Source organism: Taudactylus pleione, unplaced genomic scaffold, assembly GCF_031769625.1.
Source record: "Taudactylus pleione unplaced genomic scaffold, aTauple2 ptg000145l, whole genome shotgun sequence".
Taxonomy (NCBI): Eukaryota; Metazoa; Chordata; class Amphibia; order Anura; family Myobatrachidae; genus Taudactylus; species Taudactylus pleione.
This window is the reverse complement of record NW_028284547.1, coordinates 2099775-2118621: the sequence shown is the minus strand read 5'-3', so window position 1 is coordinate 2118621 and position 18847 is coordinate 2099775. Positions and strand designations below refer to the sequence as shown.

Here is an 18847-nt window from a genome sequence, read left to right as displayed (position 1 = left end):
CCACAGGCTTGTCTGCTGGCTTGTGATCTGGACGGCGGCCAATATTTGCTTGACGTCCTCTAGCACGGCCTCCTCGCCCCGCTGAAGACGAACCTCGCGATCGTCCCTGAAATCTTGCCGATGCTCGAAAGGAACGAAAGGAAGGTCCCCTAAACGAGCGACGCGGAGGAGGTGCTGATGAAGGTAGAAAAGTACTCTTACCTCCAGTGGCCAGCGAGATCCATTTGTCCAGCTCTGGACCAAATAAAATATCGCCTGTGAAAGGAAGAGCTTCCACTGCTCTTTTTGACTCTGCATCCACTTGCCAGGCACGAAGCCAAAGTGCCTGGCGAGCAGAGACCGCCGAAGCAGAAATCCTAGCGCCTACCTGGCCGATATCTCTGGAGGCGTCTCCTAAGTATACAGCAGACTCCTGAATATGTTCTGCCAAGGTAATCAGATCTGCCCGCGAAGTGCTGGATCTAAGACCCTCAGTCAATTGTTCCGCCCACTTTTCCACAGCCTTGTTGACCCAAGATCCTACCAAGGCCGGCTGGAGAAGTGCACCTGCGGCCGTATAAATGGATTTCAAAGTGGTTTCTAATCTCCGCTCTGAGGTTTCCTTCAATGTAGTAGCTCCTGGAACAGGTAACGTGGTCTTCTTTGACAACCGAGAAACCGAAGAATCCACAGGTGGCGGGGTCTCCCACCTCTTCCTATTTTCCGCAGGAAATGGGTAAAGAGAGAAAAAGCGCTTAGGAATCTGGAATTTACGGTCCGGATTCTGCCAGGCTGCAGTCATCTGTGCGTCCAACTGGAGAGAAACAGGGAATGTGACAGCCATCTTCTGTGACCTGGCAAATAAGGAGTCTTCTAACGATTCTGGAGCTTCCTGGCCAGAAATCTTAAGAACTTCCCTTACCGCTAGAATGAGTGCGTCAATACCTTGCAATGCCTCAGGTTCTTGTGAGTAAGTCTCTACGTCTGATTCGTCCAGCATCTCCCCTTCCTCCTGAGACGAGTGATCCACTGCCGAATCCTCATCCGACTGGAGAACCGCCGAAAGAGCCCTCTTTTTAGATGAGCGACTTACCGTAGCTTCAGGAGCTTTAGACGCAGAACCCATCGCTTGAGCAAGGCTATTCACCGAGCGGACTAAATTCTGAGCCCACGCTGGTTCTGCTAGAAAAGAAGGGTGAGATGTGCCAGGTAGATCTCTGGCAGACTCCCGTTCCCTACGGGAAGCGGCTAATTCAGAAGAAAGGTCCGCCATGACCCCGGCCAAACTATTTATGAAGGAGGGAGTGACAGACTGCGTGTTAGCACTGTCTGCTTCACACGTCTCGCACAGGGAAGACCCTTCGGAGCGAGCATGGGTAAATTTCTTCCTGCACTTAGTGCAGGCAAACAGCTTTTGGAGATGCAGTTTTTTCTGCCCTGGATGTCATCATGTACTCACAGACAAGCACCACATACAATTCAGGAATGCAGAAGAAGTATAGGGAGAAGCAGAATTACAATAATAATGCTACTCAAGTATGGGAGCAGACAGAGCAATAAGGGAGGAGCAGAATTTCAATAATAATGCTACTCAAATTGCAGGCAGAGCAGTATAGGAGGAGCAGAATTTCAAGAATAATGCAACTCAGTAACAGGGGCAGACAGGCATATAAGGGAGGAGCAGTCAATAGGACCAGAAAGCAGTTAAAAACACCCTCTGTATTTACAGACCCCTGTAGAAGCTGTCCACTGCTCTCAGTTTTCTCCTCTCCCCCTCCGCTCAGTGCCTTCAGTGTCTCTGAGGCGCCACTCCCCTTCAGAGCGCGCCAAACTAGTGGAGGAAGAGGAGGGACCCATAAGCTCCTCCTCCTAATGGCCGCGCTTTGTATGCGCGCGGCATACACTTACACAGTGGGGATCTCTGTGTCCCCGCACTGACAGCGGGGGCCAGCGGCACGACCGCCGCCAGTGATAACCGTGCCGGTGCCTTTTACACAAGCACTGGCACGTAGAGGTAGGAATGCTGCTCCGAGCCTACCTAACAGCCAGCGCCGGTGTTCTATCACAACACCAGCGTGGCACTGACAGCCACGCGCTGTTACCAGACCCAGCCGTTATTTTCACCTCTCCTGCTAGTCAGGAGAGGTGTGCTACTCACCGGGCTGCTGCGGCCAGAGCGCTGGGCAGTGAGGGGAGAGCGGGGACCCGGACACAAGCCAGTGGTAGCTGTGGCGGGCCCCGCTGAGTCTGATGACTCCTAACTGCCTAAAGCAGCCTCCCCTCCATAGGGTGACCGGACACAGGCTGCAGTAGCCGTGTGGTCCCCTCTCTGGCGGCTCCCACGATGCAGGCAGACTGTCACAGCTAACAGTCTGCCTGTCCTCTTGCTGATGACTCTTTGGTTCTTTTACATTTATATAAAAATTAATATAAGGGCTGGAGACAGCCCCTGTGCACCGGCTCTACTCGGGCACATTCTAAAAACTGGGGTTGATGGGGCATAGAGGGGGAGGAGCCAGTCACACTTGTAGATTTTTAAAGTGCCAGGCTCAACTCAACCCACCGTCTATACCCCACTGTCATGAAGCTCCAGTGTCCCCTAGTGGATGAAGGAGAAATGCTGGCTATACCTGCTGTACACATACCAATTACACTGACGTGCCAAAAGTCATGGGGATAGAGGCCTAGTATCGTGTAGGACCCCCTCTAGCCGGCGAAGTGCAGCAACTTGACGTGGCATCGATTCCACAAGTGAAAGGAAGACCTCTGGAGAAATGTTGACCCATGCCATCTGGGTAGCTTCCCGTTAGCTCCCTGATATTTGCAGGTGCAGGAAATTGGGTGTGAATGGACCTCTCCACCACGTCCCATAAATGCTTGATTGGGTTCATGTTGGGCTAATGTGGAACTCTCCAGAATGCTCCTCGTATCAATTCTGTACAACTTGGGACCGATGACAGTGCATTACCCTGCTGAAATATTCCATCGTTGTGGGGGTACATGAAGGGCTGCTAATGGTCATGACGCAATGCAGTGTAGCGGTTACTGGTCAATAAGGTGTTCAGGCGGACCAGCCCATGCCACGTGAACACACCATTATGGAACCACCAAAAGCCTGCACGGTCCCCTGTTGACAACTGGCTCCGTAGCCTCATGGGGTCTGCAGCACACCTGAACCCTACCATCAGCCCAAAACAACTGGAACAGTGACTCATCGGACCACGCCACATGTTGCCAGTCCTCCAGGGTCCAATTAGCAACATCACTAGACAAGGTGAGGCGCTTTGTCAGTCTTAACAGGAACACTGTGGTGGGTCTTCTGCTCCCATATTCCATGGAAGCTAAAGAACACTGCACTGACCTGCTGGATATGCGTCTGGTACCTCCAGCATTGAATGTGGATGTGATTTGAGCCAGTGTCGCTTGTCTGTTACCACGGACAATTCTGGCCAGACATGTTCATTAAGCACACGTGGTTGGCCACTGCGCTGTCCACGGTGGGTGGTAATGCCTTCTATGAGGTATTCCCGATACACACGTGACACGTAGATCAAGGAATGTTGACCGTCCACACAACTTCAGACATGTTATGTCCCATCCTTCGTGCACCCACTATCATGCCGCGTTCGAACTCCGATAATTCACGTCGCCTTGCCCTAAGCAGTCTAGGTGGTGTTCAAACTGACTCACAAGATGTCAGATTACAAATGTTGCAGTTCTAGGCATTTCCAAGAGGTCAGAGTATGGTGACGCCACCTACCGTTACATACTATCTCATAAATTTGGGTTCTTCAGTATATCATACCTATAGTAATTCCCAGTATTCGGCAGATCTTACTTTCACAGTAAAAGTCCTGCAGTCACAATTCCTCCCTTTATCAGCTTGCCGGCTGCACCTACTTCTGGAATATTCATAATTTTAAATGAATTAGAATTTAAATCATGTCTGATTAAAAAACAAACTACACAATACTAGATTAAGGTGTGGGTGGGGGTTTCATTGTGTTTAGATAATTTAGAGGAGCTCCCTCTTCCTGTCCTGCAGGGGAGGAATATCTAGTACGCTGGAAGATAGGAGAAAACAGCATCAAAACAAGAGAAAAACCGCCACGGAGGACGACGGGAGCTTTAAGCAGTTCCCTTGTAAGAAATTCAGACAGGTGAGTGGCGGGTGCTTCTCCCGCTCCCTAAGCTGTCAGTGCTGTCAGCTTCTATTGTTTATCTGTATCCTGCACTGAGCAGATGTGATCTTTTACATTTACTATCTAGCTCATTGTTCAGAAAATAAATCCTCTCCATAAATGCTGACACCTGTTATTTCTCCTACAGGGCTCCTGTGAGTTGGGGGAGAGCTGCCGCTACTCTCACTCCCTCTCGGACTCTGGAGCGAGGGCACAGGAAGACCCACAGCCAGACAGCGAGGACGCCACCTCCTGAGGGTGCCCTTCTGCCATTCAGTTCTTATGGTTTATGGGATTTTGCAGTGAGGCCCATCTGTGGCCAGACGGATGGACCGCAGAGCGCTGGCCGCACTATAGCTTTACACTGAGGAGGAGATGGTGTCGGACTTGTCTATCCAATAGCACCAGAGGGATTTTCACTTCCGGACTTCCGCTTTTAAAGCAAAATATTTTATTTGAGTTTTTATGTACTTTATTTTTTATTTTTTAAGGGAAAATACAATTTATTAAAGCTGTGTGAAATAGTGGTACAATGCGCATTCAATAAGGCTTGGGGGTGTAGATCTGTGACAAGTGCCCGTAGCAGGGTTCCCCAGCGACTATCAGCTGCCCCACCCGCCGTGTTTTCTGTACTGGACGGTAGCGGTGAATGTGCGGATCTCCATGGGGCTCAGAGTGACAGAGGAAGGGTCCAAGACGGTCGTGGCATTTGCGCTGAGTGTGGCACCTGCACAAGAAGAAAATTAGTCTTCAGTTAGTGAGCAATGTGACCATGGGGTATATTTACCAAAGCTTCAAAAACAGACAAGTGGTGGTGTTACCCATAGCAACCAATCAGCATCAGCCTATCATTTCTTTACTGCATTCTAGAAAATGATAGACTGACTCTCTCATTTTCTAGAATGCAGTAAAGAAATGATAGGCTGATGCTGATTGGTTGCTATGGGTACCACCACCACTTGTCTGTTTTTGAAGCTTTAGTAAATCTCCCCTCTTACTCCCATATGCCCCATTCCCAGGTAATGGCTGTCTGCTAGCCTTACAGCTGCAGGAAGGCCAGATCACTCTTCCTGACTGTTCAGTCTGTGCCCTCCCATGAACACAGCCCAGTCTCTGGCACAGGCATGGCTGGGTACGCCACCCAGTAAGAGCTACTTTAATCCCAGTTTTTTTTTTTTTTTTTTTTAAATGTTTGGAAAACATCCTCATTAACCTTATTGGGAGGTTCATATATAAAATATTACCTTGGTCAGGGGCTAGAATGGACGTCACCTTCTGGAGGAAGGTTTATTAATCACTGGTGGTTCCACCCTTTTGCACGACACAAACTGATCCGACCCACCAGGGAGGGTGGGATCAGTAAATAATACACAAACCACTTAATAGAGATATTGTAAATAAAAACTATAGTATCTTCAGATGATCGGTTCCTCTTAAACCGATCATTACATATAGGAAAAACAAATCAATCAAGATGATCACGGCTCCTAGTTATTAGACACCTTCAGGTGTAGTTCTGCCTTCAGAGGGACATTGGCTTCCATGTGGACCCCATAGTTTCCATCGATGTGGAAAAACAAGATGTACAATGTGCAGTGACATGAAGAAAAAAAAACATCCAACATCTCATTGAATACAAACAATGAGCTTCATCAGATACAATTAATAAAAAAAAAAAAAAAAAAGGGGACAAAATATGGCCTATATCCTCACTTATGGCTGTGGTTTGAGATACGCGAGGCGGACTACAAGAACGTTGAGAACACATTTTATGTAACACTGTCTTAATATAATAAAGTACCCACCCACCAGGTCTCAAACCACTTCAAAAAAAAGTTCACGAGTGACCCCCCCCCCCCCCCCAAATCTTTAGAAATGGTGGGTATAGAACTTATTCCAATCACACCCAGAGGAAGAGGCTACAGCTTTAGCCAGTTCTGTTGCCAGGAGGCGTACTGGACATTCCAAAGTTTCTCCATTTCCAGAGGGACCTAATGAGTCGATCGAACTTAATATTTGCATTTATACTTTTTCCAAACATTTAAAAAGGGCCGTGAATAGACAGGTTCCCCTTTGGCAATATGATGTGCACACGTGTGGTTACAAGGACAGACAGAAGGGAGGGAGAGCACGTATTTGTGGTTACAGGGGCAGCAGGCAGGGAGGAGAGCACACGTGGTCACGAGGACGGGCATATAGAGTATATTGGGTTGAAGCTGATGCATTGAATTGGGGTGAAGGGAAACTGCTCCCATGTGACCGGGGAGGGACAATTAAACTCCATGCAGCATCTTCAGAGCTCTGTCAGTCCTGTGTGAAGGGGAGGACACTCATTTCCCTTCTAATGGAGAAAATACTATCACTAAACAGAAATGGAAAGGTCTCTTCCATCCACTGTCAATCAGTAACACCTGGGTATAGGAGCTGGGTACTTCCACATCTACACCCCCTGCTGGGTCTAAAGCACTGGGCACTGCTGTTCACGGCTGCCATTAGCAGCAGGTTTACGTTCAATATTTTTTTGTTGCCATAATTATGGCTGAGGGTGCTGGGGTGTCAACCCTGCATTATGTACAGGGAAGGTAGAAGGGGCCACCCCTATCCAGCACCTCCTCCTCGGCAGGCTTCATGCACTGGCAATCCTGACAAGAGACACAGCAGCTTCTCTCCTCACTTGCCAGGAAGTGAGAGCTGTGGGTGCCATTTCCTCTTTGTGCTCTAGCAGTTTCCACAGACACCTTGGTTCGTGTACTACAGCGGTCCTCTCTTTTTCCCATTATTTAATGTCGGAAAAGTGCATCCAGGGCCAAATGGGAAAAGTTTTTGCCTTTCCCAGATACTAATCCAAAAAGTTCTTGTGCACAACATGTGAGGCAGACGACCACTGGACACATTAGAAAACAGACTCACTCCTACTAACTCAACACCTCTAGAGCCCATTCACATGTGAAGGCCGGGCTTAGGACTATAGCCTGATGAGGTTGTGCAGGGTCAGACCACAGAAGAGTTGGCTTTTGCCAGCTCTTTAGTCTTGGGAAAGATAGGACCGAGTTTCCTTCCCAGAGAAGTTAAGCTGGCTGAAGTCTAAAGGGGTATATTTACTAAAGTGTGGGTTTTTAGAAGTGGCAATGTTGCCTATAGCAATGAAATTCTACTTAACATTTATCTATAAGAGAACAGCTAGAATCTGAGTGGTTGCTATGGACATCTCCACTTCTAAAAACCCGCACTCCTAAGACTGTAAAAAGTTTAGTTGTGAGCAGACTAGGACTGCTTGTAGGAAGCGGGGAGGAGGCGCTTCAATGTGAACGGTCCAGCAAACTCAGTGGGGAATCTGATTTCCCAATCAGTCGCTGTTAAACAGGATGAAAAGCAAATCCACTTCTTTCCCCTCACTCCTAAGAGATTATAAGCAAAGCGTTGACCAAGCTTCATCATAGACCAGATCTGGCCCAGGTCACAGTCCCTTTATCCTCTCCCTTGCCCTGGATATAGTGACATGGAGATTTCCGCCCAAGTTCTATTGCTCCCACAGTTATCCACCTATCTAAAAGTCCACCGCCATTTCCAATCGCTTCTACCATAAGGAAAAGCACAGAGAAGAATACAGAGGCCATTAAGTCTGTTTACAAGATGGCATGAGCCTCCCCTGGAACAGCTTAGCTTCAGCATAGGTAAAGAAGGTAGTGGAGGGGTGGTCTGTAGCTATTGGTAAAGATAGGATTTGCCAATTTTGGTGGAGCATATGCAGGAGGCCTCTGTGGGACTGACTGGGAGTAGTATCTCACCATCCGCAGCTCTCTGGAGGCTGTGCTCCCTGGCTTAATACCTGGGGTCAGGATGTTGTTCAAAAGGACACAGGAGTCCCTGCCCTGCTCTGGTGGGTTCTTGGTTGGGGCTGAACTGGACAAGCTTGCAGACTGGCAGGGCAACTTAAACATTTTAACTTGAGAAAGTTCCAGAACAAACTTTTTTTGAAATGGAGCAAATCTCATCATCGTCTAACGTGCCAGTTCAACAGACCGTCAACAAGGGCGCGCCAGTTGCTCCTCAGGGGGACTGAGAGGTGACCGCCTCAATAAGGTGAACCATCTACCCCATCTGTGTCACCCGTCTGTATGCCCTTTCCCTTTAGAATGTAAGCTCTCACGAGCAGAGCCCTCTTCCCTCATGTGCTTTTCCTTCCTTTACTTATAAGGAGTATAGAGTAGATAATATAACAGCACCTAACCCTTGACTTTTGCCATCCTGCTACTGTTGCAGCAATGTTTATATACCATGTATTTGTTTTGCATTGTCTTATACTGTATGTCAGTGTTTTCTTGTTCTGTTCAACTGTTTATGTACAATTTCTGTACTTTGTTTTTGTACTTGTTAGGCGTTGCGGAACCCTTGTGGCACCATATAAATAAAGGATAATAATAATAATAACCATCACTATCAGGGAATGGATGGTAGCCTTGGGGGCCGTCACCATGTAGTGCCGTTTATAGTTTCTTCCAGAGCTCCCAATAAGTGTGCGGAGGCTCCGAACTGTGTCTGGTGCCAACCTGGTCATCAGTACAGACACGTTCGCCAGACTCTACACATTCAGCATTTTTGCATCCAAAGATGCCAGTTTTGGGCATAACAACAACTTCGGAGCTTACCCTCCCGTAGGGGGCAGCATGCAGATGTCTCCATAACATTCCAGTATATAGAAGGGAGCTTTAACTTTTTAGATGCAAAATGTAAAAGTGCCCAAGCTTCAGTGCCAATATAGCCCAGATCCCCCAATGGTGTCAAGTAAAGGATTTTAATTTATGTAGGAAAAAAAAAATCCCTTTTTTGTCTTTAAGACAGTCATTCTTCAGCCTCCACATTTAATAATGCTTTATAGTAATATATGCAAAGAAGTAATAAAAATGGGTGTGGTTTAGGTAATATCACTCCCGGACCTAGTTTAGTATTGGAATTCTAGATCTAGTCGTTATTATACCGGCTATGACCCACCTAAGCATGCAATTACACAGCCCAACTCCTGTACAGGACAAGCTCCCCCCAGTACCTGCACATGGCTCCTCCCCTTCCCAGTCGCTCACCTGCCTCCGCTTTCCAGTGCTTACGGATCATCTTACTCCTCGGCAGATTTGCTGACAGCGTGGTTTCTATAAAGTCGGACAGCGAGAGGAAGGAGAAGAGCTCCTAGGAGTGGGGATGCGAGATTACGTTATGAGGCCACGGGCCCTTTGTAGATCTCTAGAAGGGTAAAATGCAAAGTGATCTCACCTTCAGATTGAGAGTGACGGGCTGGGAATAATTGCCACTTTCTTGTCCCTGAAACGGATGCTCCAATCGCAGGAGGACCTTATCGGGCTGATGCAGAGCCAGGGTGAGTAGATGAACGTTTTGGGGGAGTGGTTCCCGCAGCGCTGAGAACTGGCATTGGGAGGAAGAACACAGATAAGACCACTGACATTAGTACTGCCATGAATCCTCACCTATTCCCACTCCACCTGCCTCGCTATAGGCCTGTATTGTCACTAGATGCGGCAGGGCCTGAGCAATTTTCAATATGCACCTGGTCATATAGTGGAGGCAGCCATTTTGTGCGTGGAACCAATATTCATGAGAATGCAGCCAATCAAATTCCTAGGAACAAGTGACATCACTGAACCATTCCCTGACTATGGGCCTGATTCAACAAGGATCGCAGTTGCTTATATGCACACAATCGGCCAATTGTTGCGTACTGCCCATGCATCGCAGTGCGTGAACCAGCCGCTGCGATCGGGAGTAATACCAGCAGTCCCTGATGAATGGATGAGCTGCATTATCACAGCTACAGCCGCTGTGTGCGAGTGACAGATACATTTATGGCATTGTCACCACAGCCTCCACAACAGCATAAAAAAAATTGAACAATGCTAACACCAGATGCATAAACAGCTCCACTCACCTGGACGCTCGGCCCCTGCTGTGGGCTATAGGGAACCCCTTCACCCGTGGAAAGGATGATCTGGGGGGCCATGTACTCCTGCAAGGCCAGAGGCCGGTGCAAGTCTGCAGAGTCCTTTGGGGATTCCAGGAACAGCAACTGCTTTCCCCTCACCACAATACCATCTCCACTCGGCCCATTCTCCAGCAGAGCCTCTCCCACCCCACGGAAGTCATCAAGCAGGAGACGTCGGTGAACCTGGAGACACAAAGACTAACGCATGAAATACTACGCACCTAATTAGGAGACTCACCAGATGCTGCAGCTGTGCCGCAATAAATTGTGCCCCTGTCCTGCCAGGCACCAGCGTGGCACCGCACTCTAAATCACACAGAGGTCTAACAAATCAGCTGGAGCTCTATGGTGCTAAAACTACATTGTACATTATTAGTAAATAAATAGTTTCCATAAATAATACACTACACAAAATATTCTCTTTGACCACTACATGTATATTCTAACAGGACTTGCATAATTTACGTGAATGCCAACAAAATTTCTCACTGCTTCCATCAGCAGGGAAATCCGTAAAAAGGGATTTTCCACCAGAAGAGGCCTTTAACGCATTGGTTTGTATGTGTCGTCCCTTTACTTTTACGAATATAAACAACTCTCAGCCACTTATTTATATCGGGAAAAGTTATTTTCGTCGGCCGGCAATAGCAAAGCTCCGCAATAGATACATTTGTATCCACAGAGCTAATCTGTGTTTGTGCCCGATACATAAAGTGGCTGAAAAGCACAGAAAGAAAGAAGCTGTAGACATGAAAGAGGTGTAATACACAGATCAGTAGGGAAAAGTTCTACACAGATCAGTAGGGAAAAGTTCTACACAGATCAGTAGGGAAAAGTCCTTTATAGGTGAAGAATCCTCTCTCTGTAGATTTTAGGGAAACAGCGCCCCCTGCTGGAAAATTTAAGCAGGTAACATCTACATAGTGTCAATTGACTAGTTCACACAATCCGCAGCTTAACTTGCAGCCATTCACAAGTCTTAGCTGCCCTCTAGTGGTTGTACGGAACGCTGCCAATGAACACAATGTGGCAGCAGGAATCTGCATTGTATGTATGTGAGATGTTCAAGCTCTTTACTGAACGCTGTACACTCACCATAAGCTCCAATGATCCATCCAGGATGCTGGATCCTCCTTGCGATCGATCCGTTAAAACAGTGAATTGAATATCCTTGTCCTAAGAGACAGACAAGTGTTTACTGTCCCTTCAGTCACCAGCACTCATTCTGATTGGTGGAATTCTTTAGAAACACTCATGACAAAAAGAATTCAAAACAGATCTGAAGGTGAAAACCCCCCATAAAACTAGCTGCAATGAAACGCGCCGGGTCCCTGCAGCAGTGTGCATTAAACGTTGTGTATTTTAGGTCACTTAATGCCACCCAACACTGCACTTTAGGTCGTAATACTTCCTTATGCAGAGTGACGGGAAATAGGATTTTTTTTTCTCTACAAAGTAAAGTGATGTCAGATTTAACTATAATGTGCTTTTTAAACATCAGTAACAGTCTATGGGAAGGAGATTGAGGAGGCCGACATTGCTATGCTTCCAGAGGTAGCTCATTCAAAATAAATATAGCCGGACAGGAAGACTTCCCCACTGTTAGCGTCTCACACTAAGGCACAAGTAGAACACTTCTCCTATACAGGGCCGGCCCGGAGTTCAACTTTTTAGGCAAGCAAAAAATAGTGCATGGCGCCCCCAAGGGTACTTTATGCACGCCGAAGGTGCGCGCCCAAAAAATTAATGGGGCGTGGTCTCGTGAGGAAAGCCGTGTCTGGTGGTCATTCACACTCAGTGAGTACAGGCAGCGCCACACTCCACAGTGCCCCTCTACTGTATTTACTGTGGGTAGTATATTTATATTTGCGTGTGTGTGTATGTGTAATATATATTCGCCCTGGCATGCTGTCAATCGGCTTCTGGGCCACATACTGACTGATGGCCGCCCATTCTTGCCTAATCAATGCTTGGGAGTTAGTCAGAATTTGTGGGTTTTTGTTTGTCCATCCGCCTCTTGAGGATTGACCACAAGTTCTCAATAGGATTAAGGTCTGGGGAGTTTCCTGGCCATGGACTCAAAATTTAGATGTTTTCTTCCCCGAGCCACTTAGTTATCACTTTTGCCTTATGGCAAGGTGCTCCATCATGCTGGAAAATGCATTGTACATCGCCAAACTGTTCTTGGATGGTTGGGAGAAGTTGCTCTTGGAGGATGTTTTGGTATCATTCTTTATTCATGGCTGTGTTCTTAGGCAAAATTGTGAGTGATCCCACCCCCCTGGCTGAGAAGCAACCCCACACATGGATGGTCTCAGGATGCTTTTCTGTTAGCATGACACAGGGACTCATTTACATTACTTTGGAGCCCGTCAATGGCCGTGGCGCCACCCGCTACAGGGACTCCTCTCCAATGCCGGCCGCAGGGATCCAGACTGGTTCTTCACGCACCGCAAGCGCGACGTGACGTCACCCGGCAGACCCGCCTATAGAAACCAAGGGAGCCAAGGACTCGGCCCATCCCTTTTTAGTTGTAATAGAATGGCGCGGTGCAGGCAGCTGTGTCACACTGACACAGTCTGACTGCCACCTGCCAGGCTGAGCTGCACGTTGCTGGCCGCGGCCGGGTCTGGACGCCCTCCTCTATGCGTCACCCTACTCGGCTGGTTAACCAGTGTATGTGTAGAACCGGCCCTGCTCCTATATCACATCCCTCCCACTCCCTATTAGTAGGGTTCTGCATACATCACACCCTGCGCGTTTCACATCCCACCAGCAATGGGATGTGAAACGCGCAGGGTGTGTAATCTGGAATTAGGACCCACCAGCAACAGTTGTACTTGTGGTGTATACCCGCCCATGCTCAGAGGCCTCCAGTTGTGTGTCCCTCTTAGACCCAAACCACTCACCTTCATATACCTATAGTAGGGTTCTGCATACATCACACCCTGTGCGTTTCACATCCCACCAGCAATGTGCACTTACCCCCTTGGTGTAATCTGGAATTAGGACCCACCAGCAACAGTTGTACTTGTGGTGTATACCTGCCCATGCTCAGAGGCCTCCAGTTGTGTGTCCCTCACTTAGACCCAAACCACTCACCTTCATATAAATCTGGCTGTTTACAGGATAATAGTTACCGGCCACTGGTTCAGTTTGGTTGAGCACCCAAGTTTCACGGGAGTTTCTTCTAAATAGAGAGAGATGGGTGACAGTGTGAGGGCAAACAACAAGCAGAACGGTCGGATCATTTTTAAAAGGGCAAGTAATAGCTACTATACAACAACAACAACAACACACACACACACACCAGCTTCTGTCACTGTACAGAATGTGCTAGATAAATGACAATTAGGAGCAGATTGGTTGGTATGGGCAACTTTTCCACTTTATCCCTCTCCAAGATTTGATAAATATCCCCCTAAACTTGTTAATACAGATGGTGTAGCCAGTGATGTCACAGCAGCTCAAACTAGTGCAGACTCAGCTGATTGAATTGTAGGAGATCTCATTAAGACACGGATTTAACCCTTTGTTTACCTTCATGGTAATGTTCAGCTTTTAAAAACTATACAGATGACAGAGGCAGGAATGAGCTATGTGACATGGGGTCTATCCCTCCCACCACAGGGTGACACAGACAGGAGGGAGCTATGTGACATGGGGTCTGTCCCTCCAACCACAGGGTGACACAGACAGGAGGGAGCTATGTGACATGGAGTCTGTCCCTCCCATCACAGGGTGACACAGACAGGAGAAAGCTATGTGACATGGAGTCTGTCCCTCCCACCACAGGGTGACACAGACAGGAGGGAGCTATGTGACATGGGGTCTATCCCTCCCACCACAGGGTGACACAGACAGGAGGGAGCTATGTGACATGGGGTCTGTCCCTCCCATCACAGGGTGACACAGACAGGAGGGAGCTATGTGACATGGGGTCTATCCCTCCCACCACAGGGTGACACAGACAGGAGGGAGCTATGTGACATGGAGTCTGTCCCTCCCATCCGGACCACTTTTACCTCCTCTGCAGGATTTGTCTGCCATTCGCATCTGTGTAAAATACACCATTTGTCTGCAGCTTCGTGTCAAACCGACTGATCACTTCCTTTCCCCATCCGTCCCTGAAAGGAGAAGAACGGTGAGTGACAATTACAGGGCATTATAAGAAAACCCTCTCTGACACCTAGTGCTTGGCTCACCCAATTGGAATAGGCCCGACTGTCCACTCCAGCTCCACAAATCGCTGTTCGGCATACAGCCTGACCACTTGGGAGCACCAGGAGGAGAAGTTCTGATGCACTTCTTGTACCAGAGAGTTCTAGGGAGAAAGAGTAAGAACAGGGCATTAGGGGGATCAGTAACTTAGACATTACAGTAGTGCGAGTGCATAGATCAGGGGAATGGAGCAGGAGGAATGTAGTGTTGGAAAATCAGATATTAGGGGTGTACAACACAAAGGTGAAAGGTCAGCGACATAATGTAGCCGTTACATTATAACAGCAAAGAGATTGAGGAAGATGTATCTAACCTGCACCAGATAACTGCGGACATTCTGTGATATGACCACAGGATCTGACCGGTTTGGTCGGAAGATATACGCTCCTGATGTCTGTGAGCTGTCTACGTTACCGATACTGGAGTTATACCTGCACGTTAAAAAGGAAGAAATCACTGGTTTGCTTACTGCAAAGTAAGAGCTCTACTTGTGAAACGCGTGGTGACAACTGAAGTAGAGGTTTTAGTATAGGAGACATTATGTCTATCTTTTACAATCTTGTTCTATTAACGGTTAGTAAATAATAATATGCACTTCCAGCTACACAACGCTTCCACTGCTAGGAAAGGTTTAAAATGCCTGTACAACAAACTCTACGACAGATAGACAACCCTTAGCTGTTGTGGAACCACTAGTTGCATGGAACTACAACAGCTAGAGCGCTACAGGTTGCCTATACCTGCTCTGATACCGTGGTTATAAATAGAGCTAGGGACACCGAACGATAATGTACACATCTTCCTGCTGCGAGAAAGAAAATATTCCCTGGTTCTAGTCATAAAAGGCAGAGGAAGCACTCTCACCAGTAAAAGCTCTGTGTTAAAGATAAGGAGATCCCCTTTTCCAGGTTGTTAATCTCCGAGATTAATCCCGTTTCCGGGTGAAATTGCACTCTGTAATACTGGAGATCGAGAAAAATGGTCAGCAACTTATGGACTGTAGAAATGACCACTGTAACAACCTTACAGAGACTGTACCGCACCTTATTTTCAATCTTTGTTGGGATTTTTTGAGTCGTCTTCCTTACGAAGAATCTGCCATGGGTGGCTACTTTCTGTACAGTATACCGGCTGAATCCCAGCGGGGGGATGTGGGCCGGGAAAGTCAGCTCTCGCTCAGCTTGTCCCCGATCTCTGCGGACAGCCTTCGTAAACGCAGAAACTGGAGTTACCTAGTACAGTAATTTGGGAGGGGGGGGGGAAGACGATTATTTCAATTGACTCTCTAATTTTAAAATTAAAGTTTGTGGACGTAATAGGCCACAATGTGCTAAAGTGATGTTTGGGATTTCTAAATTGTCCAATCTCATTGTATTGATGGTGGCTAAATTCTACTCTTCACCCCTCACAATATTAAATCATCTTTCATCGAGATGGCGCCACAAGGGTTCTGCAGCGCCGCACAGGGGTATAGACTATTACACTACATGAGTATAACGTGATCAAATTAGACAGTTACAGATAAGCTCATAAAATGAACATAAATACGCATTCTCTCTCTCTAGTTATATCTAGATCCACACACAACCCAACAATATATGTAGCGAAAACCATAAGCATCCTGCTTGTGACCACTTACACATGATGAGGAATATTGGACACAGAGGGAGAGGGGAACAGGGGTCCTGAGTGAGTTTGGGAGCAGCACAGGAGACCCCTGAAGGTGGGAGTAGGTGGATGTGGTCGCTGGCAGGACAAATCAGGTGGGAGGCAGTGTATATGAGGGGATGTAAGGCGGGCAGGGGGGGGGGCCTGAGAGCTTCGTAGATGAGGCAGAGGAGTATTACAATCTGTATAGGATAGGGAGTGAGTGGAGCGGCTGACAGGTAGTGGTTGGGGGGGGTAAAATGAGGAGGGCAGCAGAGTCAGAGAAGGCTAGTATGCCAGAGAGGAGTAATCAGCAATTAAGATGTTAAACAGGGGCATGGATGATGGGCTCTGACCCTGGAAGGCACCAGTACTGGGAGAGGCACTGAGAGTGGGGGAGAATGGTAGGGTAACGCCCAGACAGCAGACTTGGGAGACAGAAGAGAGGCATTGTCATAGGTAGAGGGGGTGAGAACTCTGAGGGAGGAAAAACATATTACAAACCTTTATTTAAATTATTGTGGCTTCCTACCTAAGAAAAAAAAAAAAAAAAAAAAAGGACCATCATAAAACTTTCGATCCAATATGTCTTAATCGGTCGGCTTTAAGGATCCCGCTGCCAACACTGGGGAAGCTACTATGGGCAATGCACCATAACTAGGCACAGGCTGGTAGGAGAGGTTATTTGATGCCCATCCCATGATTATAATCAGACTTACTTTGCCTGCACAGCGCTGGTGCCTTAACCATATAAAAAGTCAATGCAAGCAGAAACATAATGCAGAGAGAGGGCAGGCCAATGAGTCACCTTCCTTGCAGGTTTCTGCAAAGGGGCAAAGACGAGACCTGGCAAAGCTCCATTCCATGTGATCTGGAACCTGTCTCTACGTCCTACAATGCCAATATGCCCACTCTACCCACTAAGCTGATCCTTGTCCAACTTACAGGTCTGTGGGTACACCAGTGCAGAACCCATGGAGTACAATGAGTCAACATCTAACAGATGCAAATGACATCTGAGTTGGGATTGGTGACTATTTGTTCTATACACTCCTCAATTAGAGAGGAAAAGGGTCTACAAAAAAAAAAACAAAAAAAAAAAAACACAGTTTCCACTCTCGTATTGCACTTAGGAAAAAAAAGGATATAGACACAGACACAGACACAGACACACACACACACACACGCACTTTGGGTGGCATTTCGTGTAATATTTTTTCTGCCAAGATTTTGCACACCCCGTCGCAATACACATAAGCGTCACATGTTGTAATAGAGTTACATAAATTATGCTGAATAAATTCTTTACAGTAACCTATGAACAGTAATAGGAAGAAAGCAATAGATTATTATTGTATACTCGGAACCTTGGTCGCCAAAGCGAATTACTAAACTGATACGGGCAACAGCTGAAACAAGAACATCTGCATTATACACACACATTCTTCATGTAAATGTTCACCATGTTGCCATTAGATTGTCAGCTCTAGTGTGCAGGGCCCACCAAGGGCGTTTCTAGAGAGGAGGGGGCCCGTGTGCAGTCTCCGACACGGGCCCCCTCCTCTCCGCCTGGCAGCGCACTGAGATGGGCGCGGCCAGCGCCGGAGTTATAGACTCTGGGCACTAGTGTGCCCAGAGTCCACAGTGTATGCACAGGTCACCGGGAAGATGGCCGCGGTGGCCATTTTCCCTGTACTGCGCATGCGCAAACGGGAAAATGGCCGCCGCAGCCATTTTCCAGTCGTTTTACAGCACCGGACCCCCGCGCCAACGTGGGACTCCGAAGAGCAAAGTAATATTATGGGTGCAGTGTGGATGGTGCAGGGCCCCCCTGGACCCAAGGGCCAGTGTTCCCCACACACCCTGCACCCATTATAGATACGCCCCTGCTGCCCACTCTCCTTGTCTAAGTGAATGAGAAAGTAAAAACACAAGGAAGCAGTCACTTCTCACCTCGCTCGGCACAGCCTCCCCAGAAGGCCCTTTCACTGCATAGGCCACGCCATCGACAGGAAGCCGAACATTCCAGGTTACATTTCGTCCAAGGGGATTGTACAGGAACACATTGAACTGTATGCAAGTCATAGACTAGTGTGAGGAGATGCACATGGTTTGTGGTAGACTGAAGACAGCAAAGACTGACAGGTCCATGCACAGAATGGAAAGTTAGAAGGAAAAAAAAAAATATTTAAGAAATCAAAAGGATTACGATTACTGCCAGCTCCACAGGGGAGCCCAATACCTGCTGGCTACGCCAATTTGTCACTCTACACCCACATCTGTTTATTTAGCCCAAGGGCTCTTTAAAACCATTGTGTCATGTGACTGCTCACTTCTAATTAGATATGCCGGGGTAAATATCACAATGCAGACGGGAATTGTACCCCTTTCAATGAGTGGCTCCATATCCTTGGTCACAGTTGTATACAGGATTAAATCTTGGCAGTCCTGCTACATACTGCAATGAGATGCCTTTATTCAGTGGCCATGCACACATATGCAGATCAGTCATTGGCAGTCATTGTGAGGACATCATATCCCATCAGACCCTCAGCACTCCTCCCCCTCCTTTCCCTGACCACCCCTCCCCTTCTGCCTCACCAACTCGGACATCCTTCTCCCCTGTTTCTGGAGAGGAAGTCATGGCCCTCATCTGGTCCTCCCATCCTTCCACCTCCCCTCTGGACCCTATCCCTTCCCGTCTCCCCTGTTACCTTTCTCCTTCTGCCTGTTCCCATCTTGCCCACCTCCTTAATCTCTCCCTATCATCTGGCACTGTCCCTTCTGCATTCAAATATGCCCTTGTCTCCGCCATTCTTAAAAAAAC

General features: G+C 47.7%; 2 protein-coding genes across 2 annotated transcripts in view; one reads left to right on the top strand and one right to left on the bottom strand.

The window, feature by feature from the left end:
• Nucleotides 1–4444, top strand: part of TRMT1 (tRNA methyltransferase 1) — a 43962-nt gene extending 39518 nt beyond the window's left edge. The window contains exon 16 of the mRNA XM_088473942.1: nt 4309–4444. Within this exon, the coding sequence (XP_088330068.1) occupies nt 4309–4416 (108 nt within the window). The 3' untranslated portion in view covers nt 4417–4444. The remainder of the gene's footprint in view (nt 1–4308) is intronic.
• The window catches only part of MAN2B1 (mannosidase alpha class 2B member 1), a 29663-nt gene continuing 15021 nt past the window's right edge, over nt 4206–18847 (bottom strand). Inside the window, exons 13-24 of the mRNA XM_088473940.1 lie at nt 17974–18090; nt 15417–15605; nt 15238–15335; nt 14687–14804; nt 14358–14476; nt 14178–14279; nt 13255–13342; nt 11248–11328; nt 10099–10335; nt 9429–9578; nt 9242–9344; nt 4206–4887 (exon numbers count right to left, since the gene is read on the bottom strand). Of these exons, the coding sequence (XP_088330066.1) occupies nt 4763–4887; nt 9242–9344; nt 9429–9578; nt 10099–10335; nt 11248–11328; nt 13255–13342; nt 14178–14279; nt 14358–14476; nt 14687–14804; nt 15238–15335; nt 15417–15605; nt 17974–18090 (1527 nt within the window). The 3' untranslated portion in view covers nt 4206–4762. The remainder of the gene's footprint in view (nt 4888–9241; nt 9345–9428; nt 9579–10098; nt 10336–11247; nt 11329–13254; nt 13343–14177; nt 14280–14357; nt 14477–14686; nt 14805–15237; nt 15336–15416; nt 15606–17973; nt 18091–18847) is intronic.